Raw genomic sequence first — 27,759 nt, forward strand, 5'->3', positions numbered from 1 at the left:
CCATCCCCCCTGGCCCCCATTCCCTCGGTACCCCCATCCCTGCAACGTCCCCATTCCCCCAATGTCCCCATCCCCGCAATGTCCCCATTCTCTGTGCCCCCATCCCGTCGGTGCCCCCATCCCCGCTGTGTGGGTGTCCCAGCAGCTCTCACCTGGCCCCACCGGCTGAGGCTCTTCCCGAAGCGTTTCTTTCTAACTGATGTTATTTCTCCTCTTTTTCCCCTCCCTCTCTCCACAGTCACACAGGTGGGAGCGAAGATGCCCTCGGCTCGGAAGCCGATGCGGTACGGCCACAGCGAGGGACACACCGAGGTCTGCTTCGATGACACCGGGAGGTAACAGCCCCTTTCCTGGAGACTGGGGGAGGGATGGGCTTGTTCCTGTCTAATGATTGCGCAGGAGCTGGGGGTTAGGAAAAATTTCGTCACCGAAAGGGTGGTCAGGCATTGGAAAAGGCTGCTCAGGGCAGTGGTGGAGTCCCCATCCCTGGAGGGATTTAAAAGCCGTGTGGATGTGCCACTTGGGGACATGGGTTAGTGGTGGGCTTGGCAGTGCTGGGGGAACAGTTGAACTCCATGATCTTAGAGGGATTTTTCCAACCTTAGTGATTCCATGAGGTTCTGTACCAGCCACTGCTGCTGGGATGGATTTATGGCCTGGCGTGGTCCAGGAAATCCTTTGTGTTTTGCCTGTGCTGAGAACTGCCTGTGTGGCGTATTTTGGTGCTCTGAGTTTAGAAGTGATTCATTTATAACTTAAATGTAAGCATATATATACACACATATCTATCTCATATATATTTATAGTGTGTATTATATATATATAAATATTCTATATGCACATTCTGTGTGAGTGACTTCATTGAATCTAGCAGAAATCAGTGTAGTGTGGGAGCAAATATGTTTATGTATACACTAAGAAATTAAAAATATAGTTGAAGGAATCCGACAGTGGGCTTGTTATCTTTTCTTTTTATTCATGTGCTAGATCTTGAATGTATAAACATAAACTAAGTATTTACTGTTACCTTTATACTGATGAAAAGACAAACCAAAAAACCAAGCCCCTTCAAAATTAACTCAAGGGATAAGTTTTATATATTGAGTACAGTTTAAATCCATATTATTTTATTCCTTTCTTTAGTTCATTAACTTAGATGACTACTGTTAAGATTTAGTCTAGTAAAAACAATCCCTTGAAACCACAAAAAGCCTCATTTGCCACTAAAACCAAATGTTTAAGAAAGGATGCAGACATCTCTCCCAAATCCCACTGGACCACTGCTGCTGGTGTCTGCTGTACAGACCTTACAGAACTAAGGAGCAACATCAGAGCTTCACCAGTGGCTCTGTAACATTTTGCTGTTTAATTAGAGTTTTTGGGGATTGCAAAGAGCATTTAAAAAAAAGAGAATGCAGGATTTGATTATAGATTCACGATGCCTTTAATTAAAAATCCCATGCAAACTTCTGATATTTTCTCTGTGATTTCAAATTATTTTTTTCTTGTGGAAGTTGACTCCAGCAAACTTTAATTCTGTATTAATTACTTTTTAAGGGCTCAGGAGGCCCAGCCCTACACATTAAGCTTGCAGCTTCAGTTACATTAACACTTTTATTTTTTTCCCTCAGCTTTGTAGTCAGCTGCAAGGTAAGTTTTCAAAGTCTTAAGAAGAAATTAAATGCCCTTAGGTAGATCAGTGCTAACTAAATCCTTCGAAAAATCCACTCTGTATCCTGGAAAAAAATGGATTGACTTGTGATATCTAAGGATCAGTTCAGATGGGTGCCAGGCCTGGGTGGTTGTCAGACCTTCATGTCTAATTATGGTTATATTACATTAATAATAGCGGGTCTAAAATGTTGTCTTTGTGGAAATTTTAGAAGAAGAGAAGAATTCCAGAAGCCTACATCAGTTCTTCACATACTGTGTAGTTAACTTGGCAGTGATAAAGGGAACCTTTAAAACTGTTTTTCAACTACTTGTGATTTTGGGGAAGTGTATGAAAGAGGAAATAAATAAATATTAACATATATATATATTACATTTTAAGAATTATCATTTGAAACTTTATTCAGAACTACTACCTTAAGTGAAACCTCCTTCTTATAAACATCTTTCTAATATCTCTTTAAACATACCTCTGTTCTATCAGATGTTACTTTTCCCTCCCGTGTTTAATGGGTTACTTAGACATAATAAATGTAGATATTAACTGTTTCATGTAATATTTATCTGTTTCAGTTAAAAAAACACTAACACTTCAGTAACAGTTCCCATTTGGGGGTTGAAAGTTGCAGTGGTTGTCCTTTCTGTTCCTCAGTGGTAACAACTCCTGTGTCTTTCCACAGCTGCATTGTAACTTGTGGCAGTGATGGAGATGTTAGGATTTGGGAAAACCTGGATGACGATGATCCCAAGTCCATTAATGTGGGAGAAAAGGCCTACTCATGTGCTCTAAAGGTATGTGTTTTAAAAAATTCCTCACAGCTTTGGATTTTCCAGCTCAGAGATGCTGCTTGTGTGGGTAACATTAAACAAGAACAGTTCTGACAATTCTTTGTACCCCATACACAATTGTAGAGGAATTATTTCTTATACAAAACTCTTGTAATTTTTTTTTTCTTCCTTTTCCTTCACGTTGTTATACTAATTTCTGGCTTTGATCTCCCCTTGAGAAACAAACCCAGCAGATTAAGCTAATTATGCAGTGAACTTTTTAGGCTGTTTCAGTGTTTTCTCACAATGTGAGTTGCAGGAAGTTTCCCAGCATGAGATGTGATCATCAGGTATTAGGAAAAAAGCCAAGAGGTTGTTTTATGTGGGTCTGTGTTAAGGCTCAAGGAATTATAATCTGTATTAGTCAAAAATTGCTTTCACAAGGTGGGTGTTGGGTAATGTTTTGGTAACACTTTTTTTTTATAATTGGTTGATATTTCACTCTCAAAATTGTCATTTGGCCCAAAGTTGCCTCTGACCCACCATCCCCAAAGTGAGAAGAGAATTTATATAATAGAAAGTAATTATTTTTACTCTACTTGAGATTATTTTTATTGAGAATTATTTTTACTTAGCTTGAGAATTCTCACAGTATTTCCTTCATGTCCAATTATGGTTGTATTACATTAATAATAGCAGGTCTAAAATGTTGTCTTTGTGGAAATTTTAGAAAAAGAGAAGAATTCCAGAAACCTACATCAGTTCTTCACATACTGTGTAGTTAACTTGGCAGTGATAAAGGGAATCTTTAAAACTGTTTTTCAACTACTTGTGATTTTGGGAAGGTGTATGAAAGAGGAAATAAATAAATATTAACGTATATATATATTACATTTTAAGAATTATCATTTGAAACTTTATTCAGAACTACTGCCTTAAGTGAAACCTCCTTCTTATAAACATCTTTCTAATATCTCTTTTAACATACCTCACTTATCTATTCCTCAATACTTGTATAATCTATTTTCATCACTGATTTTTAGGGTGATTTGCTGTTGATTTTCATCTCATTATTTATTCTTTCACACACCAAGAGAGGTCACTTGATTGGGTTCTCTCAGCAAATCAGTGGCAGAGCCAGAAATTGCTAAAACTATTAAAGAATAGGTGAGGAAAAATCCTGGGTTTAATATTAGTGGGAAAATCTGAAAAAAAAGTGCTTTTAGTTTTGAGGGATTTTTTATTTTTAAACAGTAAGAGGCTTAAGCATCAGGAAATCTTATTTCAAAAGTTAGTCTCATTAATTAAATGTCATGAGGGACTGATCTGAGATGTTGATGTAATCTAGGTAATAAATCTCAACTCTTCTTTAATTGGGTTATTCACTACTGGCTGCTGCTTTCTTTACCTTCAGCACTTTTGCTACGACTTTTGGCAGCTTAAAAGAACCCCAAACAACCACAAAGCAGCCTCCCCCCTCAACATACACACAAAAAAAAGGAAATAAGGCATTCCTTTATATATATTTCAAAATTTTACTGCTATGTACAGCTGAGGAATAATATTGCCACTTGAAGAAGAGATGTTATTTTCCAAGTATGGGATAATTATTTCTTTTGTGTTGCATTTCTTTGGATCTGGATTCATTTTTAGTAAAGACCTGCCTTCTGTTTTCTGCAAAGAGCTGAGCTGTAGTTCATGAACTTCTCATCTTTCCCTGGTGGCATTTGACTGAGAATTCCAGTGCAAGGGTGCCCTCTCCTGATGCTGCAGCATATGAACCTAAATAGGATTTGATAAAGTACTTTAAATTGATAAAGTACTAAAACTACTGTGCTTTTTAGGGAAAGAATCAAAGTTAGAGTATTTTCCCTACTCCTCTTACTGTCAGACCCTTTTGGAACTAATAAAGTTAATTTGCCCAAATATTTGGAGCATCAGAGTAACTGTTATTTTTTTTTTTTTTTTTTGCTCCATGGGCATAAATATGCTTTTAATAAAATTCTGTGATGAATTTCGTTTTCAGAATGGAAGACTGGTCACAGCAGTCTCGAACAACACTGTTCAGATGCACACATTTCCTGAGGGAGCCCCCGATGGAATCCTGACTCGTTTCACCATGCACGCCAACCACGTCACCTTCAGCAGTGGTGGCACCAAAATTGCTGCAGGATCCAGGTAATCTGTGCAAGGAAAAGCATTATTGCTGCTGTCCAAAATCTGCCAGCTTCCTCAGATGCTGATTTTTAGCAACGAGATCATAAAGGCCTCAGAGGTTTATGGATTAAAACTATTGGAAAATGCCTTTTGTGAGCGGAGGGGAAGAAAGGAATTTAAAGGAGTTTAGGAAACAATGCTCTGAGAGATACTTGATCCACCAGATAGTTTTAAATAGAAATCTGGTGTGAAATAATTCTTTTTGCTTTGGTAGGCTTGAGTGTTTTTGGCTCTGAGGCTGAGGTGTAAGTGTTCACCCATATGGATCTCGTTGCAGCATGGAGGATTTTGTCACTGTGAGCTGAGGATGAGGATAAATGTCCTGACTGCTCAGGATCACGGTACTGCAGCTGAATGTACACGTGTAAAAGTTAGATGGGTTCTGATTTGTGTGAGAGCTTTGAGTCATTCTGTGGCATAAATATCACCAATCTGCCATTTGATAACAGATGACAGATGAAAGACTTGCCTGAGGGGAATTTAATGTGTGGTTTAGTTCTTTTCTTAGGGCAGCACATTGGCTTTTATATAATATACTCTAGTCCTTTAACAGAGATGGCAAAGTAGCCACTAGGCAATGGGTTTTATTGCTTTTTTGTTCCATGTGTTTAAGGCTCAGGTGATTCTCAATTGGATGTGGTGAACTGTTTGGGCAACTCAGGCTGTCTGCTTGCCTCTCTTCTGGAATTTGTCCTCCAGGAGATGGCAGAGCGTTGTGTCTGCTCCCTGGCTGCTCTAAGTGTGGATTGAACCAGAAAGCAGTTTGGATGAATATGCTGGACTGCAAACTCTGGCAGCTGTGGAACAGACACACCAGCTCCACCAAAACTGGGAGGCTGGGCAGCTGTGGGCAGCAACAACCCTGATCTCCAAATCTGGCAGGGATCATGGGTTTGGGCCCTTTGCCAGTGCTTGTTTCTGAGGGAACAGCTCTGCCCCAGGATCTCACTTTGATTAGGGAGATTAGGCAGACAGCAAACTCTCTGCTGGTTCTAAAACTTTTCCAAAACCCCAGGATTTCTGCAGCCTGGCCAAGGCTCTCACATTTGTAGGAAAAATAGCTCATAAGACTGTAAGGCCACCTCTCAGTGAGGCCTTCTGTGACATACTGAAGGAGAAGGTAACAGCCATGAAGTGAAGGAGTGCAACTAAGAAGAATTGCCTCTGGTTGTCCCAAATTTCTCCATTTTTTAACATGAAGTCTGCAAACTTCAGTTTTATACAAGTTTAACATCCAGCTGGCTGCCAAAATTCGCATGAAGTATTTGAAAAGAGTTAAAAGTAATGGTTCACTCTTTAGAATTAGGTCCTAAAATGAAACTTCTCTTTGGGGGTGTTGCAATGAAGTAGGAGAGGGAGTGGTACTGGAAGTTTGTTGCAGGAGCTCTTTGCCCTAGGAGTTAGGATTGGTATTTTGATTTAATTGCTATAATTTTGGAGGAGGGAATAAAGCTATAGAATTCCAGTGAATGGTCTTAAAAATCCTGTTAAAATGTCACAAAATAAACTCCTTGCTTTATCTGTTTTTTAAAAGCCACGTGAGCTAATAATTATGCTAATGAATATTGGTCCCATTCAGCAGATAGTTCTTGTTAAGTCATCAGTGGTATCTAAGCAGAGGTTTTCATGAGGTCATGTAGAATATTATGTTAAACAGGTATGTGGTCTGTGTGTACATATTATTCTTCAGAGAACAACCATATTTTATGAACTTTGACATGAACAAAAGTGATTTTCTGATAAAAATAGTCTGGCTGTACTCCTAGTGTTTTAAGCCTCAAGATTCTCATTTTCCATTACGTCATACAGTGTTGAGAGCTGTAACTTCCCCAAAAGATATTTAGTCCCCAGTTTTTATTGCCATAAACACATAGTTTGTCACTGTTAATATTTTTATGTCTGTGTCATTGGGATGTACAGTGACTTTATGATCAAAGTTGTGGAGGTGACTGACAGCAGCAAGCAGAAAACATTCAGAGGACACGAGGCTCCTGTTTTAAGCCTGTCTTTTGACCCCAAGGATGTTTACCTGGTAAAAAAGACTTTCTTGTTTACTTTCTACTTTGAATCTTATTTTTTCCTAGGGGGGAAAAAAAGAACTAAAAATGTAGTTTTTACCAAAAACCAAGCAGTGACTGGGCACATGAGACAACTTAATTTTGGCTGCTGATGGAGTGTGTCACAACTTGTTCTCCCAGGAGAACTCAGTTCTGTGTCTTGTTCTTTTGGAATCTGATGCTGATCTGATTTTAGAGGAGAAAAGATGGCTCACTAAAGAAATTCAATATTAGTTTTGAGCCTCTTTTGCAAATAAGCAGCTCATTTGAAGTACAAGGGTTTGCAATTATAGTGGCTTGGAGTTGAGCACAATTATCAAGATGACAGTATTAGAAAGTTTTAAGTCCTAAAATGGTTTAAACAGGGAGGCTTTCTTCTTAAAACTGCCTGTGTGTCATGTGTCTATTCTGCATTGTTTCTGGGGATTTTTCCATTTTGTAGCTTTAATTTCCCTATGTCTTTAATTATTAATTTGTTTACAAAATTCTCTTGCCCAGGCATCGGCAAGCTGTGATGGCTCTGTCAGAGTCTGGAAAATTGAAGATCAGGTAAAAGGCCTGCCTTTCCATCCTAAGTGTTCCCTAAGAAATCCAGGATTTCACAGACAGCAAGGAGAGCTGGACTGAGATAACCCTCCTGGAACAGGATTTTCTTTTGGGGGAAGAATTCTAACTACACTTTGCAGTATACTTTTATGTACTTCTGGGAGAAATTCCAAAGCCTGATTATGAAATGTTGCCTGGGTAGCTGTGGATTGTTCTTCCTGTCTGTGAAATCCCTGGTGTCTTCTGTTCATCTTTCCTAATTGGCCAACATTGGGTATTTTGTCCTTGGCACATTCAAAAATAGCACTGCTGTGTGAAGATGGGAATTGACATCAGATTCCTCATTTTGAGATTTCAGCTCCTTGCCTTCAGGATTAAGGAAGAATTTTTATTATAGTAAAAACAATTTATTAACTGTAATAGACAGATTCAGCCTCTGCTCTTGGAACTCTAAGGAACTTGAAAAGACAGTTTCAGGTGAAGGCTTTAATAAGAGAATTCTGCATATGGATATGGGATTAATTTTGCTAAATGCTGTTGACTGGAATAAGAATCCCTGTGGAATTATTCCTGTAAGTACAGTTGAAAATATACCCCTCCACACTTGTGGATTGCTATTTTTTAAAGAAAAAAGCATAATTCTGGTGTGAAGTCTCCTGTTCCAGACTGAGATTCTCCTTTTGGGGAAATTACAGTGACAGTATTCTAGGATTGTGGCAGTTTGATGGGTGAATCTGTGCTGTGATTTGAGATTACAGCCATTCATTCTTTATAGTTTTATATATCTTTATACTGCTGTGGCCACATTCAGGCCACCTTGCTGCACTTGATAGAGGTTTGACAGATGCTTTTTGGCCACATTTCTCTGTAACTTTAAAATAGATGAACTCGTTTGTTCTGTACTTGATTAAAAATACATGTTCTGTGATTTTATTTCTGTTACAAGTAGTTTTATTGTCATTAAAATAGTTTCAGGACTACATTGACAAAGTATTTTTAAGGCAGTATGTACTACTGTATTTGAATGAAAGAGATTACTTCAGTCCCTGAAATTATGTGGGTTTTTTTCCTTTTGCTTTCTCACACACTTTTAAGAATTTGTACAATACAGTAAATTTTCGCTGAGCTTGAAAGCTTTTTTTTTTTTTCTATTTAATATTTTGTTTTCAGACATGCACAACAAGCTGGCAGCTGCTGCAGAAGTGTAATGATGTGATAAATGCTAAATCAATCTGCAGGCTTGGCTGGCAACCTGGCACTGGCAAGGTGAGTGACAGTGTTTCATCACATCTTAATCCTTCTCTCTCTGACTCCAACAGCAGAATTCAGTCTGGGCAAGCCCAAATTGCACCTCCTGGGAGCAGGGAAAATATTTGGGGTGAAGTTCCCTTTTGGGACAAATGAAAAGCTGGGAATGGTTCCTGGTTTAAGCTCCAGACTGTGTTTGGCTCTAGTCCAGCTGTCAGCCCAAAGCAGCGTTAAACAGTCGCGTTGTGCTGAATAGGAAGGAACCTTGTACATGAGGGAAGTAATCAAATTGCTCACAACAGACCATCAAAGGAGTTCAGGCTTTCTCTGCTTTAAGTAAACTTTGCCCTACCAGTGGTTTTGCTCTGGAAGTATTTCCTTAGCAAGTTGTTCCCTTTCTTTTTACTTAAAGAACAAAGTTGAAGGAGGTTGGAGGGGTCGGGCTCTTCTCCCAAGTAACAAGTGTCAGGACAAGGCTCAAGTTGTGCCAGGGGAGGTTTAGATTGGATATTAGGAAAAATTTCTTTATGGGAAGGGCTGTCCAGCCCTGGCACAGCTGCCCAGGGCAGTGGTGGAGTCTCCATCCCTGGAGGGATTTAAAAACCATGTGGATGTGGCACTTGGGGACATGGGTCAGTGGTGAAGATGGCAGTGTTAGGTTAATGGTTAGACTTGATCTCAGAGGACTTTTCCAACCTAAATGATTCCATGATTCTTCAAAACAGCTGGCTGCTATGATAGTGTTACATATAAATTTTCTGTGGAAGTGCAAATGTCACCTGCAATAAAAATAGTTTCCATAAAAACAAATATTTCCAGATTTTAGCCCAATTCTTCACACAGACATGTATACGAAATATAAGAAATTGTCTTGCTTCTCTTAGGAAGCAAATTGCTAGAATCCTAACAAAAATACATCCTAAAGAAATAAACAGCCAGTAACATTTATGTAGTTCTGTGAAAGATGGAACAAGCTGTTTCAGGAATCAGCTATTCAAATAAGATTTATTGAGAAATTGTAACCTGATCAAAAGGAGTTAGGGGAGGGAGGGAGGGGAAAGAATAATGTAATCCTTGTGCTCAGAGCACTGAAAACTATATATGTGTGTGTGTGTGTCAGCTGCTTGATAAATGAGAACTTCTAACCTTATGGTACGGTTTTCTGCCAGAAGGAAATGAAGATTAAAGTAAAAACAGACATGTTTTGCTCTGTTACATGTGGAAAGCATTAAAGAACCTTGTAATTTAAATTACTTCAGCTTTCTCTCTCAGTTGGCATCGCTAGGATTTTAGAGAGCTGCTAAATACTGAGGCAGTCACATCTGTGAGGCTTCTGAATGAAGGAGCTGTGCTGTTTGAATGTTCTCTTTGACAGGTAATTTGTTCTAAATTGTCTCATATTTTTTCCTTTGAGCAGTTGCTGGCAGTTCCTGTGGATAAAGTTGTTAAACTATACAGAAGAGAAACCTGGGATAGTCAATTGGATCTATCAGATGCCTCCATCACACTGGTGGGTACATGAACCAGGTGCTTGTTAAATAATCTGTAATTTAAATGTCATTCTGCTGGAAATTATCTTCTGGACAGTATCTTCCCACTTCTCTTGGTGATGATTATTCACCTTTTCTATTTAATTACTGATCCTGTTGCTTTCTGTTGGAAATCAGGGCAGAAATACTAACTGATGTCAAACATCTTTATGTGGCTCTGGTTTCCCCTCTTTCACTTACAGTAACCCCCTGGATCTCTAAAGTCTCCTGGTGAGTCACCAGCTGCAGCTGAAGAACATCTGTTTTCACCAGTTGCTCTAAATACAGAGCTTTTTAGGGAAAATGTGAAGGGCATTATTTCTATACAGAACAGAGATATCAGTTTTTCACTTTATGTTTTATTAAGCTGAAATTTAGTAGCCCTAACTGTCCCATCCTCTTTGTTTTGGGCTCATTGTGTACTTGGAAATCTTTGGGTTAAAGAGAATCACCTTCCTAGCGTTATTAAGATACAGAACACACATTTTAATGGATTTAAATTTGTAGAACTTAATGAAGTTCAAAATAAATAAAGCTACATTTAGTGCTGAGTTTGCAAAGTACACTCTGCTTCTGTCTATGTGTTTAGAATTGGGTTTAGTTCAACCTCATGGTTTATGACAGAAGATAGATAATCTAAACCAAAAATAGGTGTGCTATCTTTAAAGAATGTTTTTTTTTAAAGACACCATCTTTATAATAATTTTTAAAGAAAGGGAACTACCTAAACCCTGTAGTGGGGGCTGGATATGACCTGGTAAAGCTGATTATTATGAATTTTTTTTTATTCCAGAATATCTGTCTGTTTTAAGCTCCAAAAGAGGAATGCTGTGCATGCACTGGTAATTTTTTGTTGTTATTTGTTTTGTTTTTTTTCCTTAGCCCCTGAATGTTGTGGCCTGGTCTCCTTGTGGGCAGTACCTGGCAGCTGGAAGTGTGGATGGCAGCATAGTGGTGTGGAATGTGGAAACCCAGGAGTGCATAGACAGGTATTCAGTGTTGTTCCATAAATCCCCAAGCACATCTTTTTTTTTCCTGAAAAAGAATTCTGTTGTCTTTCCTGTAAAACCTTTTTGTGCAAAGATAGAACTCTGCCTCTTGAAAAATCATAATAATATTTAGAGGATGTCGTGGTTTAACCTGGCAGGCAGCTTAGGGAAGGGACATCAGTGTGGATTTTGTTGAAATTCCATAGTCTAGTTTTCTGTGTGCAAATATCTTTTATGACTGTTTAATCTAATAGCTGATTAAAGGATAGTTTTGATGGAAACAAAAATTTCCTCCCATCACAAAGCCCAAGATCATTGGCAGTAAGATGTGTTTTCCAAAGGGAGAGGGAAATGCAGGTAAGTCAGTCAGCCACCCTCACCTGCAGGCAAAAAAAGACAGACTGGTGAATTGCACTTCTTCTTGGTTAGTTAAAGCATCTCTCTTTAAAAAAAAATGAAAAAAAAAATTAAGAAGATTATTATTAAATGAGGTAGAGAAGACGAAAAGAGATGATTTATCTGCCTGAGTATTTTGGGTACTGCAGTGCCTCTGTTGAGAATTAAAGACAGATTATGTAAATAATTAATGGGTTTATTTTTTGTGAGGATAAAGGGTGGAAAAGATAGAGGATTAACTCATCAGTTTGGTGCAAGAGAAACTACTAATGTTCTTTTAACTAGATGTTTCTGGAATATGGGACTGCTGGGGAATTTGTCCTTTCTATGTGTATCAGGAAGCTGTTGTTTCAAGAATATGATTGTTTGATTTTTTTTTTTAAAGCTTAATTGATTTCATTCATAGAAAAGGAAGACTTTCTCTGTGTTTTTGTAGAAGCTATTTATTCTAAAGGTGACCTGTTAATTATTTTGTTGTGTGTAACATCACTTTCTTGTGCTACTAAATGTTACTGCTTTTTACAATAACTCTCAGGGTGGGGCGGGGGTTCTGCCCTGAGGAGCTTACCAAAAATCCATTATTTTTGTATTCTTTTTAGGATGAAGCATGAGAAAAATTACTCAATTTGTGGACTGGCATGGCACCCTAAATATAAGCAAGTTGCTTACACAGACACTGAAGGAAATCTGGGGCTGCTGGAAAATGTTGGCGTTGTGGAGAAGCCAAACGACAAGGTGCTCAGCGCCAATTATTTCTTAAATTAACACCCATTATTTAGGTTATAGGTTACACTGAACATTCTGCTTTGTGTGCTGCAAGTTCCCTCTTGTGTGTTAATTAATTTCCTGAGTCCCATGTCCAAAGGGAGTGTTGTGGTGATTGTTGGTCTGGGTTTAGGTTGCCAGTGCAGTGGCCAAGGACTACAACGATCTCTTTGATGGAGACGACGATGACTATTTAAATGGAGATGTGGTTGAACCTCAGTCCTCCCCAAACCCTGCAGCAGATGAAGATGATGATGGTGACCTTATGCTAACTTCAGGCCGTCCAAGAAGGGCAATAATTGATGAGGATGATAACTCACTAGGTACAGAATGAACTAATTTCCATTTATTGCTTTTATTGGGATGATCTTTAGCATCCTCCACTCAGATACACTCTGATTTATTTTTCCAGATAAATCTTGACTGTCTTAAGTTTTTTCACCTAAATTCTGTCATAATGCTGTGTGTAAAATGTAATTTATTTTTTTTTTTTTTACTTACAGATATTGGGTTGATAAAAGCTAGCTCCAGCCTTCTTGAAAAGGAGGAAGATGGTGATGATCAGACTGGTGGCTTTTCAGCTTTGCCACCATCATCTACACAGCAGCATTTCTATGATGGGCCAATGCCAACCCCCAAGCAAAGGCCCTTCCAGTCTGGCTCCACTCCTGCACATCTCATGCATCGATTCATGGTAAATCTACGTGGTTATGTGGACTTAGGTGCTTTCTTTACATTGAATAATGCCCAGTTCTTATTGTGTTTTAATCTAATCTTAGCCAAGATTTTTGATTTTTATTTTTTTTTTAATACTTCACAGTGTGAAGCTAAATAATGAAAAGTGGCTTTGTGTTCGTGCAAAGACTCCATAATGTTTTGGTTTACATTTCAGTTGTTTTAGAAATAAATACAGAATCAATTAGGCTGGAGAAGAAAGACCTCTGCGACTGAGTCCAAAAGCAAACTATCCACTTTGTGCTCATGTTACTGAATTCCAGCAGATCTGTTTTAAAATTCTTTTTTTAGTCAGAATTGTAGGTATTTTTGTGCTGTCAAGACTTGCCTGTTAATCATCCACTGTTTCTTTCTAACTGCAAATTCTTCACACTTAATTTTGCAAGGAAGAGGGATGGCTAAGCCACGAGGATGAAACCAATTTCTGCCTAATTCAGCCATTTTAGGAACCACGAGTCCTGATTACACAAGTCTTCAGTCTTCCTCCAGCCTCCTACCCACTCTTGTTTCAGACAACAAAGTCAGAGCAGGCTGATTTAGGCCAGTGTGCTTGATTTGATGGGAGTTTTTTGGTTCTTTCTCCTAGGTGTGGAATTCAGTTGGCATCATCCGCTGCTACAACGATGAGCAGGACAATGCCATAGATGTAGAATTCCACGACACCTCTGTGCATCATGCAACACACCTGCCCAACTCCCTGAACCACACCATGGCTGACCTCTCTGCTGAAGCTATTTTGCTGGCCTGTGAGGGTACAGAGGAACTTGCAAGGTAATTCATGGCCTTGCTCTGCAAAACCCATGATATGGAGCCACGTTTCTCTTGTTTCAAATATTTTGGCTTTTATTTTTCAGCTTCTATCACTTTTTTTTTAAGCTTTTTGGCTTTTGATCATGCTTTTCTTTTTTTTTAAATTTTTTTTATGGGACCACTTTAGAGGAGGGCTTTCACATCCACCTACTTGGAGGCTTCGAGAGTATTGAAAAATGTAATTTGTTTCCTGACGGTTTCTTTTAAATCCCTTTTCCAAATATAAATATACTGGAAACTTCACGCATTGCAGGCTCAAAGGGAATTGTAAACATGAACAATAGTTTTTCAGTCTGCTCAGATCAAAGATCAGTCATAAGGGTTCAGCTGTTTCTTTTCACACTGTTGCCAAGGAGACATGTTCGGAGATACCCAAGGAATTATAAGTGTGAAGAACACAAGTTTATGGAAACCATAGAAAGATTTAAGCAGCTGGGCCATCTTGACTCTGTTCTTACATTTAAGAGCAATAGCAACAATATTGTATTGCTGATTTCTGGGGAAACATCTTGAAGAAAGAACTTTCTTCTTACTTTCACACATACAACATTGTGATAAGTTGAAAGGCACTCTTTACTTTTTAAAATACTGGTTTTTTGTTGGTTGTCTGACTTTGAAAGTGTAATTTTTTTCCTCAGTGAAAATGGGAAATCTCTTAAAGGCCACAGTGTCTGTGGATTGGTCACAGGCAGTTTTCAATTATTAAGGTGGCAGAACTGAAGTTTTTAATTTTTTCTTCCTTTTTGAGAGGCAGCATGGTATGACAGACTCGGAATGAGGGCTGATATTCAGAGGTGCCAAGCACCTTTGGTTCTTACTAATGTTAATTAAGCAGGATATTTACCTGCTTCCTTCTGAAAAATCTCTCCTCAGACCTTTTAACTGTCTCTGCTTTAGGCTTTGGAGGTTCTAAAAGGTCAAGCTGGCTCTTCAGTTTCTGAGCAATAAGAGCAACACCTTTGCAAATGACCACTTGTAATGTGGAGTTCCATCACGATTGCAGGTCTCTGATAAAAGTCTAAAATACTGGTGTATTTTCAGGTATTGTATTTTAATTCATATTTGTGTGCTCTCTGCCTGTGCTTTAGCAAGCTCCACTGCATTCATTTTGGCTCCTGGGATGCCAACAAGGAGTGGACAGTGGATATGCCAAAGGATGAGGACATTGAGGCCATCTGCCTGGGCCAAGGCTGGGCTGCTTGTGCCACCAGTGCCTTCCTGGTCCGTGTGTTCACAGTTGGAGGAGTTCAGAGAGAGATCTTCAGCCTCCCAGGCCCAGTGGTGTCCATGGCAGGGCATGGAGAGCAGCTGATGATTTTTTATCACAGAGGTAGTTTTCTCCCTTTTGTCTTTTTATTTTTCTTTTTTGAACCAGGGTTGTTTTCAATCCTCATCTCTTACTGGCTTCACATTAATTTGTATGTAATCACCAGAAAGTGTTTTCTCCTTTTCTTCATGATCCTTCTCCTCTTCTGGGTGGTGCTTTTACGAGCACATCCGTCACAACCCACGGATCTGGGACTTCTGACAGCAAAGCCTGTGTTTTATAATGGAAAGCTGAGGTGAACCTGTGGGGAAGGGGAGAATTTTGTAACACTGACATGAATAGATTAAACTTGGGTTTCAGATGTGCCAGAATGAATTACCACGGGAAATTAAGGAAGCAGTTGTTATGCATGCCTGGTGTGTCCAAAATGACAAACAGTTGCTTGTCTGACAGTGGTATTCAGGGGTAACCCTGCATTAGAATTAGTTTTTGATTTAAAACTAATTTAGCCAAGAGACAAGACAATTCTGTCTTCTGTTTTCTAACACAGTCATTGAACAACTTCTTCCTAGGTACTGGGTTTGATGGGGACCAGTGCCTTGGGGTACAGCTGATGGAACTGGGAAAGAAGAAAAGGCAAATTTTGCATGGAGACCCTCTTTCTCTTACAAGGAAATCGTATTTGGTATGGGTTGGATTCTCTGCAGAAGGTATGAAATACCTGCATGAGTGGTGTTGAGAAATATTGACACTATTGGGGGAATTACAGGAAAGCTGGAGAGGGACTTTGGACAAGGATCTGGAGTGAGAGGACAAGGGGGAATGGCTTCCCACTGGCAGAGGGCAGGGTTAGATGGGATATTGGGAAGGAATTCCTGCCTGTGAAGGTGGTGAGGCCCTGGCACAGGTTGCCCAGAGAAGCTGTGGCTGCCCCATCCCTGGAAGTGTCCAAGGCCAGGTTGGACAGGGCTTGGAGCAACCTGGGCTAGTGGAAGGTGTCCCTGCCCGTGGCAGGGGGTTGGAATGAGATGGGCTTTAAAGTCCCTTCCAACCCAAACCATTCTGTGATTCTGTGGAGGAGTTTCACTAATTAATACCCTTTTAGTAATGGTGATCTGGGACCTGGACTTTGTATTTTCTATCTCCTCAACGCTAAACAAAATTCTGTTTTTCTATTCCTTCAAGATATTTATCAAAAATATTTAATATTTTTCCACTAGGAATAAAATACACTTGAATGTTACCAGAACTCGTTCTCCTGATTGGTTTCCCTGCTCAGCAAGAAGAAATAAAAACTGCATCAGTGCTCCCTGATGCCCCCAAAGTTTGTAGTTTTTCTGGAGGAGTTTTTATGATAACCAGAAAGAATAATTGTAAAACAGCTTGGGAATCCCCCCAAGCAGTATGAACTTGATTTCTTCACGAGGTGTTTTAAATGTGACCCTGTCAGTTGACAGCAGTGGCGCTGACTGACAGAAGGTGGCGCATCTTTCCAAGGGAAATGGTTTTTTCCCCCGACTAATTCGCACTGTGTTTTCGGGAGAGAGGATGTCGTATTTGAGACATGTAAACCATCCTTTCCCGGCCGTATCCACCACTTCCATCTTGCTGGTGTGACAATAACTATGTGACAAGAACTGCTCTCATCTGTGACAAACAGGTACCCCTTGTTACGTGGATTCCGAGGGGATCGTGCGGCTGCTGAACCGAGGGCTTGGGAACACTTGGATTCCAGTGTGTAACACCAGGGAGCAATGCAAAGGAAAATCTGATCATTACTGGGTCGTTGGCATCCATGAAAACCCCCAGCAACTCAGGTCAGATAATTCACCAGGAAACACTTTGTTTTGTCTGGGTTTTTCAATCCCGGAGCACTTTTTACTGGGAGAAGCTGGAAGGGTCTTCTACTGAAACAGGTGGCTGGTAAATATGCACAGCAAATGGTTAGTTCCCAAATATAATAATGAATCATCCATGCAGAATTAAACTGGTTTCGAACAAACTCATTAGAGTTTTATAACTTGGAACTGGTTAACTGTGGCTTTTTGCCTTGGCTGAGAGGTGTGTGTGCACTTCATTGTGAAATCACACATCTCTGAGGCAAGCACGTTCATAAAGCTGCATTTTGGTAAAGAATCCTGCTGAAAAGTTGTGGATCCTATCAGGAATCTGCTTTTCCTGCTCATGATGTTTTGGGGTTTGATTGTGGAGTTGGGGTTTTATTGATCCCCCCCTGCATTTTCGCCTTCTGTGCTTTGAAAAGAATCCAATCCTCTAACTAATCTACATCATTAGACAGAGATAAATCAGTCATAGATAAATCAGAGCTGTCTGTTGTTATTATATTAATATTTAACCCGTGGCCACAAAGAACAATTTTGTATGTAAATTTGCTCAAATATTTATCTGAAAGTTAACCATTTCTTTATAAAATGTGATAGTGGTGTGTCTAAACAACTGTTTCTCTTTACTGTAACATGCATCCTGGACATTTAGTTGCTAATCTTTATTTGTATCCCTTTTTATTCAGGAGTCTGTGTCCTTTGCCTAACAGGGCAGATTCCATCAGCTCACATATTTTACTGAAATTCAGACTCTTTGACTTTACTAGTCATGCACAATTGTAGAGGTTGGTGGGAGACTGCATTTTATTTAAACTTATGTGACATTCTTCGTAATCCTCTGCTTTTTTGGAATAAGGGAAATAATTTGATATCTCTGGTAAATGTCACTTTGTTGCCTGTTTCTCCTTCCAAATAATTATGTTGGCCTCCAGAAAATTCCCCAAAAATGTGCAGGACACATCACATTGATGAGATGGTCAACTGTGAGTCTGTCATCATGAATTTTTTCCCTCTAGTCCAAGAAAGACTGTGCTGCTCTCTGAGTTACAAAGAACATTTTACTCAAAACCAGCAGCATAATAAAGATAAGGGAGAGGGGGGAGGGTTGTTGTAGAAACACCACATGCCTTAATTAAGAGATAGCCAGAACACTAATGCTTCCTGTTCTTTTTTTTTTTTCCAAGTCTCTGACACAGCAGCTTATAAAACCAGATGTTTTTGTCAATGCTGCACTGGTGCTGCTGGAAATACAGCTCTTCCCCAGTCAATGGTTTGCTTAGGTGATTGTTACCAGAAAGCACTTGTTTAAAATGTAATGAAACAGTAAGTCTATGCCTTCTGTTGTTCAGTGGCTTCAGATTTAAGTGAATTGCATTTACTCTTCGTAGTAGCTGTTAAATCATGTATTGTGTGAGACCAAGAGCAGTGTGTGTTATGTGCCACATTCAGAGTCTGCAGTGGGAACAAGAGCAGTGTGTGCCTTGCTGGTTTGGAAATCTTTTCTTGGTTGCCATGTAAAAACAACCCTTTATGATGCAATCTTACACATTGCTATGTTTAATCCAGTCATTTGATTACTGCTTTTTAAAGAGCAAATCCTCTTAAAGTATCTTGCTTCTTAGGAAGACGTGGTTTAGGTGTTGGAACAACTGCAGATGTGTTTTGTTTCCTGTGCACAGGTGTATTCCCTGCAAAGGATCCCGGTTCCCTCCCACACTGCCACGGCCTGCTGTAGCAATTTTACCTTTTCAGCTTCCTTACTGCCAAGTTACAACAGAAAAGGGGCAGATGGAGGTATGCAATGGTGTCGAGCCCACAGCTGGTACTCTCAGGTGTCCCCGTGGTAGGGATTATACAAGATTCCTATTAATCATCTCTGCTATGAAAGAGGACAGTGCAAACCCTGAGTAAGACACATGGCTAAGGAGGTTATCTGGGTTCACTGTTTTGTCTCATGTCATTTGGTTCACAACTGTTTCCAGAAGGATGCAAGATAAAACTGCCAGAGCTGATCCAAAGTTGTATTTACACATAATCTGTTTCTGACCAGAGAAGTCTTACTCACCCTCTCGTTTTTTTTTTTTAGTGGGTAGAGATACCAAATTTTGGGATCCCAATCAAATCCCCCTTGAAAATGTCTATTTTTTAATATTTTAGGCATAACAAAATTTCTTTGTTATGTACATCTTTTTGAAAGATGTACAAAGTATTCAAATTCATATAATTGCTCTGAACACATAGGCCTTCCCCCTTGACTTATTTTCTGAAGGTAGAGGCTGGTTGAAGCAAGATGTGCCTGTGGAGAATTTCTAGAAAAATACCTGTATTTATTCTTCCATTTTTATTGGTTTAAACATTTCAAACTCGTGGTGCTCAGCTGTAATGCACAGAATAGAAATGAACATAAAAATCTAATCTCAGCCTTAGAGAGAGTTCAATGCTGTTTGAAATTTATTCTCTTTGATAGAAGTGTAGATAAAAATGTCAATAATAAACACACTGTCATTTTTAATGAATTCTCCTTCATTTGGTTAAGTCTTTTTGTTCTTTATCTGATGGAGTCTGTCTTCCATTCCTCCCTTCACCCAAAATAATGGAAGGAGAATGCCAGGAACTGCTAATTTGGCTTGAGGGACTATGTGTAGATATAGAAACAAATTATTCCAATACATCTGATGAAAACACAGTGGGTTTGAATAAGTTTGTAATTATTTTGAACAGAACTAGGCTGGTCTAATAGCCATTATAGCATTTTGTGAACAACCAGAGTTGTATTTTCTGTAGGTAAACTCCCACATTTACTGAGTTATTCTGGAGTACTTCCAGTTTGCTGTGGAACAGCATTTATAAGCTAAAATAATCAACTTATTCTAGAATTCTCTGTCCTGGTAGCGTATTGGTGAACATGTAGGTCTCATCCTGCTTGCAAGCCTGTAGTATAAATGGAATTTAACATATATGGCAACTGTTTGAATCAGTTTTTATATGGGTGGTTGTTAGTGTGGTCTATTTTTTCCTCACTAGGCATTGGCTTTGAAGAGAATTATCTCGCCCTCACCCTCATTATCAAAGGAAAGGAACATTTAAGAATAAATTGATAAAATACATTGTAAGTTGTTAGGCATTATGTCATGGGCTGGTTTTTCCCCTCTGAATTCCAACAAACATCCTTCTCCCTTTTCCAGGAGCAGTACTGGCGTTCTGTTGTGTTTCAAAACCACGTGGATTACTTATCCAAAAATGGCTACGAATTTGATGAAAATGCTAAAAATCAGGCAGTGAAAGAGCAGCAAGAACTTTTAATGAAGCTGTTTGCTGTAAGTACAAACACGTGACAGAAAGGGTCCCTGAGATGTTACCTCTGAGGCTGGAGGTGTCCAAGGCCAGGCTGGATGGGGCTTGGAGCAACCTGGGATAGTGGAAGGTGTCCTTGATCATGGCAGGGGGTGGAACTGGATGAGCTTTAAGGTGCCTTCCAACCCAAACCATTCTGGGATTCAGGGATTTATTGGTAGATGGGATTTGATGTAAATGTTGATGGGATTCCTCTTACTGGGAATCTGGCAATCCAGCTAGTTCAGACTATGATAAGAGACTGCAGTTCATCTTGTTATTGCTTATCAGCATGAAGGGAGGGTAGGGGGAAGAAGGAGAAAAAAAGAACTTTTTCTCGCGTTGTTGGAAGTTCGTCTTCATTCATTCGCTCCACCAAGACGACAATACTCTGCTCCTGGGGTCTTGAGAGAGCTGTGTAGCTGAAATGTGTGACTCCCCAGGCTCCTTCTCTTCCAGCTCTCTTGCAAACTGGAGCGGGAGTTCCGCTGTGTGGAACTGGCCGACCTCATGGCTCCCAACGTGGTGAGCCTGGCCATCAAATACGCCTCCCGCTCCCGCCGCATCAACCTAGCCCAGCGCCTCAGCCAGCTGGCTGTGGAGAAAGCCACTGAGCTGGCAACAGCACAGGGAGATGAGGAGGAGGAGGAGGAGGAGGAAGAGGATTTCCGAAAGCACTTGAGTGCTGGGTAACATGAATTTCTGTGGCTAAAAAACCTGGCAACATTCTGGCTGCTCTTCTGATACTTTGGTGCGCTTTTCTGGGCCGGAGTTTGCTGTGTGTCTGTTATGAAGCACCAGTTTGTGTTGCTCTGCTTGTAAATTGTATTCTTGTTGATGTCTTGTGAGGACTCATTAGCACCGGGATACAAACACAGAGGGAAATATCCCCACTCCTTGCTTCCTGTAGGTCTGTGTTCAACACCTTCAGAGGCAAAGCAGGCCCAATACTAAGTTGCTCTGACTGGAATTTTTTTTTCTTCCCACCTTCCCCTGCCTTGTGCTGCTTTAGTTATTTGACTCCCACCTGTTGTTTTTTTTTCCCTTCTCTTTTTGCCTCAGTCTCTCCATCTTGATTCATTTCACACCTACCTTAAAATCCTGTCTTCCTCCAGCCCTCCCTTTTTCAGTATCCTATCCCAGTGTATCCTATTTAGTCTTACTCTCCCCTGACTAATAATCTCAGCTCTTCAAATTCATGGAACATACTACAGGCTGGCTTTGCATTCTTCCCTCTGAACTATCTACCTTTCCTCTCCTACCTGCATCTGCTTTGTAAAGCATGAGGAGGCAAAAGTTGTGTGTAGGTTTGGGGATTTTGTTTTGGTTGGTTGTTTTTTGTTTTGGTTTTTTGTTTGTTTAGTTGGTTGGTTGGGGTTTTTTTGGGGTTTTTTGTTTTGGTTTGGTTTTTTTGGCTGGTTGGGATTTCTTATTTTTAATATAGACCATACAGAAGAGCTGTGTTCTTGTTTGGCCACTGGCTGTACAGCTATAACGAAGTTAGTTGTTAACCACCAGTCTGATAGTGCAGAAAAGAATGTCATAATACTTTGTTGGAAGCAATGTCTTCCTATAGCAATTTTATGTGTGAAATTTGGGACTTATTTAGGCAAGAGAAAGTGATAAGTCCCTGAACTTATCTGTAGCCTTTTCCTTACTCTTCTATGTGAAACTGTGCAGTCAAAACTAATTTCTAAATGCTCTGGCTTGTTCTTCTGGATCCTATGTGGAAGCTGTAATCCCATATCTGTAACTTCAAGCACTCTGAGGGTTAAAATTAATGACAAACATGGGTTGTTCTTAATATTTACAGATTTTAGTAATTGGCAAAGATTAGGAGGGAAATGCAAGAAATGTACATCAGAGAATAATCAGGTTAAATGTTAAAACTTGCTGCATAAGTTTCAGTTTGAAACTATATATCCATGTTGCCACCTGGATGGTAATTCATGGGTGCAGACAAGTTATCTGGTATTACTGATGATACTGGAAGTATATATTTAAATGGAGATTACAGATCTTTAAAATTTGCATTTATATTTGTGGCAAACTGTTCTGGCAACAAAGTCCTGCAGTGGTTAATGAATCTTTATTTAATTTAATCGTCGCAGTTTAATCAGAGGTATAATGCACATAAATGCCAAACGTTATTGTTCTTTTTTCCTAAATTAAGTAAGTGAGCTTGCTATCTATTGTTCCAGTTTTCCTTCTGAGTGTGGTGACCACTTCCTTTCCTTCCCTTTAGTTACAGCAGCTCAGCCACGGAGTGGGGGCGGCTGCCAGTCAGGAATGTTCAGCAGGACCAAGAAGTGGAAGATGCTGAGGAAACTGATGCCTGTGAGGAAGCAGAAGAAACTCCAGAAGTGCATAAACAGAGTAAGAAAAATATATTCTCTGAATAGGCTGGAAGCTATCTGGATAACTTTTACAGGCTTAGTCAGGAATTAAGTTTGTATTCCAGGCTCTGCCTGCAGTCGCTGCAGAGAAACATGTTCTGTGTGTGTCATCTGCTGTGTCACAGCCTGTGTGTCCATTGTACTTAGTAACCATTTCAGGGACCCTTGGGGAGTTTTTCCTGCTGCCTGATTCTATTCCTAAAGGGCTGGGTCACCTTCTGAGCAGTTACTTTGGTTTCAGCTCAAATCTCACAGGAGTTGAATTGATAAATGAGTAGTTTGCCTGGCATACTTTAAGAATGAGCTTAAGGTTTAAGAAATAAATATACAGCTCTAAATCTAGGTAGAGATGACAGATGGTTTTGTAAAAGTGTATGGTTTAAAAATGAAAAGTCACACTTCAAAATATGAATTACTTCACTATAATTATAGAATCACAAAATCATAGAATGGTTTGGGTTGAGAGGGGACCTTAAAGACTGTCCAGTTCCAACCCCCTGCCATGGGCAGGGACACCTTCCACTAGACCAGATTGCTCCAAGCCTCACCCTTTCTTAGTTGTCTGTTTGGGGTTTTGTTTTTAAAGCAGTTATGGTATCACATTTTATTGCACTTCAATATATACCCCTTTCTTTTTTTTTTTTTTCTAAAGGGCCAAATCCTTTCTCCAAAGGTGCCACTTCAGCAGAGGTGACTGCTCCAAAGTCTGGTGAGTAAACCTCCATTTATTCTAGGATGAGAATTTTGTCATGCTTCACAATATCTGCTCCTGTTTATATCATCTGTTCTCCCACTGCTACTTCAAGTTAGTCCATAACAGTGTTGACAAATGTAACTTCACAGAACCATGGAATGATTTGGGTTGGAAGGGACCTTAAAGACCATCTGCCATAGGCAGGGACACCTTCCACTAACCCAGGTTGCTCCAAGCCCTGTCCAACCTGTCCTGGTTGCACTGATTGTTGTTCTCACATTTTTAGGAGGTTCCCTATTCCTGTCTCCATTACCTAATGATGTTCCATAACACCATTGTGACTATGCCAAATGCTGAGTGTCTGCCTGGCTGTGCCATGAAGGCATTCTTTTTGGGACAAGGGGAAAACTGAGCACGGTGATCAATGGGTTTATTTTACTAATCACAGGCATATCTATTGGTTGCACTTGCAAGGCAGAGTGAATAAACCCTGCCTTGATCTGTGAGTGTGAGCAGGCAGGGGCAGAATGTGACCTCTAGCAACCTGCCAACCCTCCAGCAAGAATAATAGGAGTGGAAACGGATTTGGGAGTGGAGGAAGTCCTGGGTCTTCCTCCGGGTTTGTATTTTAAGCTGTTGGTCCTGTGTGGCATTTCTGATGACTAATAATAGCTGAGCATGTATAGTTTAACCTTCAGGGAGTTACTAAAATGTCTTTCTACTCATCTAAAATGTGCACATTGCTTCAGTGATTTATGTATGTGTGTGTGTACACACATGCACACACTTTTATACCCCTTTTTCTTTCCTTTTAAGCAGTTCTAGGTGCATCAAGCAGCCAAGGACGAGTGAATCCATTTAAGGTAAGAATTTCTCCATCTGGTTTTGCTGTGCTCTGAAAATCATATCTGAAGTTTACAATAGAACAGATACCTTGGAGGGACAGAGCAGGAGAACATGACAGAAAATAAATAAAACATCTGTTTATTTGTTTTCCCAGGTGTCATCTAACAAAAAGGACCCAGTGGTCCCCTCAGCAAATGTTTTAGACACTATGAGCAGATACTCAAAGAAAACATCTTTGTCTGGCAGTCGAGCTGTGAACAAGCAGAACCCTCCAGTTATAAAGCCTCTGATTCCCAAACCCAAGTCGAAGCAGGTAGTGTTTCTAGTCTTTTATACATTGTTTCTGTGAGCAAAGAACAATAAATTGAATTTTACCAACTTTTATCAAGGATGAAACCTTGTTGACTGAGTAAAGCAGCTTAGATGGCAAAATTCATTTTAGGCATAGTGCAAAAGAAAAAAAAAATCAGTTGTAGAAATTACATTCTGCACTGAATTTTGAGCTTTTATTTTAAATTGTGTGAATAAACTTCTGCTGTGCTGAAATTGGATGGATTAAATGCTCTATTAATGCAAGTGATTATTATGTCTTTAGGAAGGGCTTGGGGTTTGTTAGGCTGCAGTGGTATGTGTTGTTTGAGAGTGAGGTGTTCTTACCTTTTCTTTTTTAACCTCAATTTCCATAGGCTTCAGCAGCCTCCTTCTTCCAGCCTCGTACACTTACACCCAACCCTAGTGAAAAAGCAGTGGAAGAAAGAGAAGGAAAAGCAGTGGAAGAAAGAGAAGGAAAAGCAGTGGAAGAAAGAGAAGGAAAAGCAGTGGAAGACAGAGAAGGAAAAGCAGGAAATGAGTCCCATGAAGTCAAAGTCACTGCACAGGAGAACACTGAAAACAGAAGGTGAGTGACACTTGCATCTCAATACCATATTCCAGTTTTCATAGAATTACAAGTCCAAAACCTGTTTTGTTTCTGAAGGTGTTGGACTGGCCAGAGAAGCATGACATGAAGATTAAAGGTTAGCTCACAAGTTATCACATTTGTGGACCCACTTCAGAAATGTGGGAGTGAACAATAAGTGAGCAGTGCAAAATGGAATTTTGGGGCTCTAAGCAGTGATTTTTGCCTTGATACTGCTTGTAAGGACCTTTGAATGATAAATGAAACCACGCTGCTGTGTCAGTTCCAAGTATAGGAAATACTTAAAGTTTAAACACCTCTACAAAATCTCAAAGTCTAAAAGCTAAGGGTTTTGTGGGAAGGAGTAAAAGCTTTGTTTTGGTGGGTTTTTAAAAAGAGAAAGCAAACAAAAACTTGTATCACTTAAGGAGCATGTCTGTTCCTAGCTAAGACTTTAATCTGTCTTGTTCCTCTGCAGCAGATGTTTTTTCTAACAATCCCAGTCCTCATGAAACTTGCATTATTATAATCATGTTTCATTTAGACTTCATTTAACTGAGGAAGATGAAGGTAATTATTACTCATTTGGGCTGGCATTCTTTTCATTAACCTTTACAGATAATGTTCTACAACAAGTGGCAAGGAGAATTGTGAGAAGGATTAGCAGAAACATGCTAATGGATGTGCTCTATTTTTAGGTTGATGGGACCCTGTCAGAAAGGAAGAGAACCATTGTGCTTTGTCATTCTAAAACTGGAATGTTAATCTCCATATATATCATGATCTTAATAAAAATACTTGACTTAGTCTTGCCTTGTCAGCATGTTCTTTGAAATATTGAAATAGGAGAGAGGAGGCTGCTGACTAGAGGTGTCTTGTCTTCTGAGAACAAAAAAAAAAAAATCCAATTAGGTGCTGTTTAGAAATGTTGCTTTGGGGGATATTTTTTTTTTTTATGGTTTTCCTATAACCTTCTTAACCAGGCAATTTTCGTGTGCTTGCTTTAGACCAAGGACAGGTTTCCAGATGTGGCTGGAGGAGAACAGAGCAAACATTTTGACAGATAATCCTGATCTGAACGAAGCAGAAGTAATAAAAGAAGGCATGAGTCGATTTAGAATGTTGACATCAGAGGAAAGGATGGTAAGCAAACGTTCTCTACTTCTGTGGCTTTGATAATTTTTTTCCCTCCCACTGAATCTCTTTGGTTATTTTCAGTCAGGAATGTTTTCTTTAAATTCTGCTGTTCTCCATTTTTATGGATTTCAATTTTGAATGGTGCCATGATCTATGACATGTTCTTCATGAAAATATAAACTGAATAATAATTAGTATCAGAAAGCAGCTTTTTCAAAGGGGGGCTTGTGAGAGAAACACAATCAGTGAACAAATAACAAAAGGGAAAGGAAGGAGTTTAAAGGGACATAATCAGGCTTAAGCCACTGGGACTTAAATTCGTTCTGACTTGATTTGTTGGGCCTTTTGGGTTTTCTTATTTGTCCAGAAGGACAATTAAGAGCTTCAATTTCATACACAGGCTCAAATGAAATACAGTTTTGAAGGAGAACACTGCTAGAAAAAAGGAAAGTGAGGGAATTGGTCCTGACTCAATCCTTCTTAACGGGAATTATTTCAGTGCCTTAAAATCAGGAAATAAGGTGTAGAAAACAAAGTGGTGAGTTTTGTGGCCTGATTTGTAGTTGTCTGTTCTTCAAAGGTGTGGACTGAGAAAGCAAAAGGAGGGGCAGTTAATGGTTTAGCAGAAGATAAGAAGCGGAAGCGTCCCACGGCTGACGAAGATGAAGGGAGAAGGAGCCAGGAGGAAAAATCGGAGGACACAAATGCATCCAAAAAATCCAAGCCTTTGGACCAATCCACAAATGGCAGGTTGTCAGCTTTTGCCTTCAAGCAGAGCTAAATGACATGGTGCCTTCTCAGTGTCTGTGTTCTGTGCTCAGGTAGCTCTGTACTGAGGGAACTGGCTGCCTTGCTCGGAGAGCACTGGCAGAAGGAGTGGTTTGCTCCAAATAGTCTCTTAGAAAGTGTTTTATAATCAGTTCTTGAGGGAAATGTTGAAATCTACTCTCCCAGTTTTTTACTATAAAGCTTGATAGCAAAATTCCTATTAATGGGCCTGCTCCCTGGAGGCACTGGAAGCTGAGTTCCACAGTGCTGTGTAGCTGTGACACACACACACACATTGTGTGCCTTGATACTTGTAATATTTGGTGCTAAATGCAGATTAATCATTCTGGGGAGCATAAACTATGTCCAAAAATCTGCCCTGTGATTTTAGAGAGGCAAAGGAATGGCTTCTGTACCATTCCTACTGCCTGGGAGTAAGACACTCAAGGAAATGGGCCTGAGGGGAAGAAAGCTGAACACCAGCAACACATTAAACTGCATTTTCAACATCTGTGGCAGTGGCAGAGAGCAGTTTGACACAGGCAGGGATAAAAAACCAGGGCAGAAGCTGAATTAGGAAGGTCAGGTGTGCAAAGCCAAGCCACTCCACACTGTGCAAATGTGCTTTCCCAATCCATGGCTCAGCAGGGTCCAGAAGAACTTGAAAATGTGTTTATTATTTTCTGTAACGTTTGTTTTTTAAATAAAATGTGAAAGTTTCCTTGTTTAAGTTGGTGTTGTAATTGAAGCAAACAGATTTTTACCTGCCAGCCCCAAGGCAGTCAGTTACATTTACCCTGCTCTGGAGACAGGACCCTGTGTCTAATAAATGTATTTGAAGCAAA

At 39.7% G+C, this 27,759-nt stretch overlaps 1 protein-coding gene across 1 annotated transcript; it reads left to right on the forward strand.

Moving 5' to 3' along the window:
- The first annotated feature begins 244 nt into the window (after positions 1–244).
- Positions 245–27,678, forward strand: WDHD1 (WD repeat and HMG-box DNA binding protein 1). Its single transcript, XM_018083043.2, has 25 exons — positions 245–335; positions 2,352–2,463; positions 4,466–4,617; positions 6,577–6,688; positions 7,212–7,262; positions 8,430–8,525; positions 9,925–10,017; positions 10,919–11,025; positions 12,021–12,156; positions 12,320–12,509; positions 12,690–12,880; positions 13,508–13,692; positions 14,820–15,061; positions 15,571–15,708; positions 16,659–16,815; positions 18,522–18,636; positions 20,028–20,159; positions 20,635–20,864; positions 22,421–22,551; positions 23,224–23,280; positions 24,085–24,128; positions 24,266–24,424; positions 24,798–25,009; positions 26,017–26,152; positions 26,727–27,678. The coding sequence occupies exons 1-25, from the start codon at positions 259–261 to the stop codon at positions 26,925–26,927; spliced, it is 3,456 nt and encodes a 1,151-aa protein (XP_017938532.1). The 5' UTR covers positions 245–258; the 3' UTR covers positions 26,928–27,678.
- The last annotated feature ends 81 nt before the right edge of the window (positions 27,679–27,759 follow it).

Source organism: Manacus vitellinus, unplaced genomic scaffold (assembly GCF_001715985.3).
Source record: "Manacus vitellinus isolate BGI_N305 unplaced genomic scaffold, ASM171598v3 scaffold_6_pilon, whole genome shotgun sequence".
Lineage (NCBI taxonomy): Eukaryota > Metazoa > Chordata > Aves > Passeriformes > Pipridae > Manacus > Manacus vitellinus.

Excerpts from the sequence above, each read along its gene's own strand:
- WDHD1 (XM_018083043.2), top strand. The coding sequence starts at position 259 with ATGCCCTCGGCTCGGAAGCCGATGCGGTACGGCCACAGCGAGGGACAC. Across the intron at positions 15,709-16,658 it reads GGTTGGATTCTCTGCAGAAG|GTACCCCTTGTTACGTGGAT; the intron begins GTATGAAATACC and ends TGTGACAAACAG. Across the intron at positions 26,153-26,726 it reads TGACATCAGAGGAAAGGATG|GTGTGGACTGAGAAAGCAAA; the intron begins GTAAGCAAACGT and ends TGTTCTTCAAAG.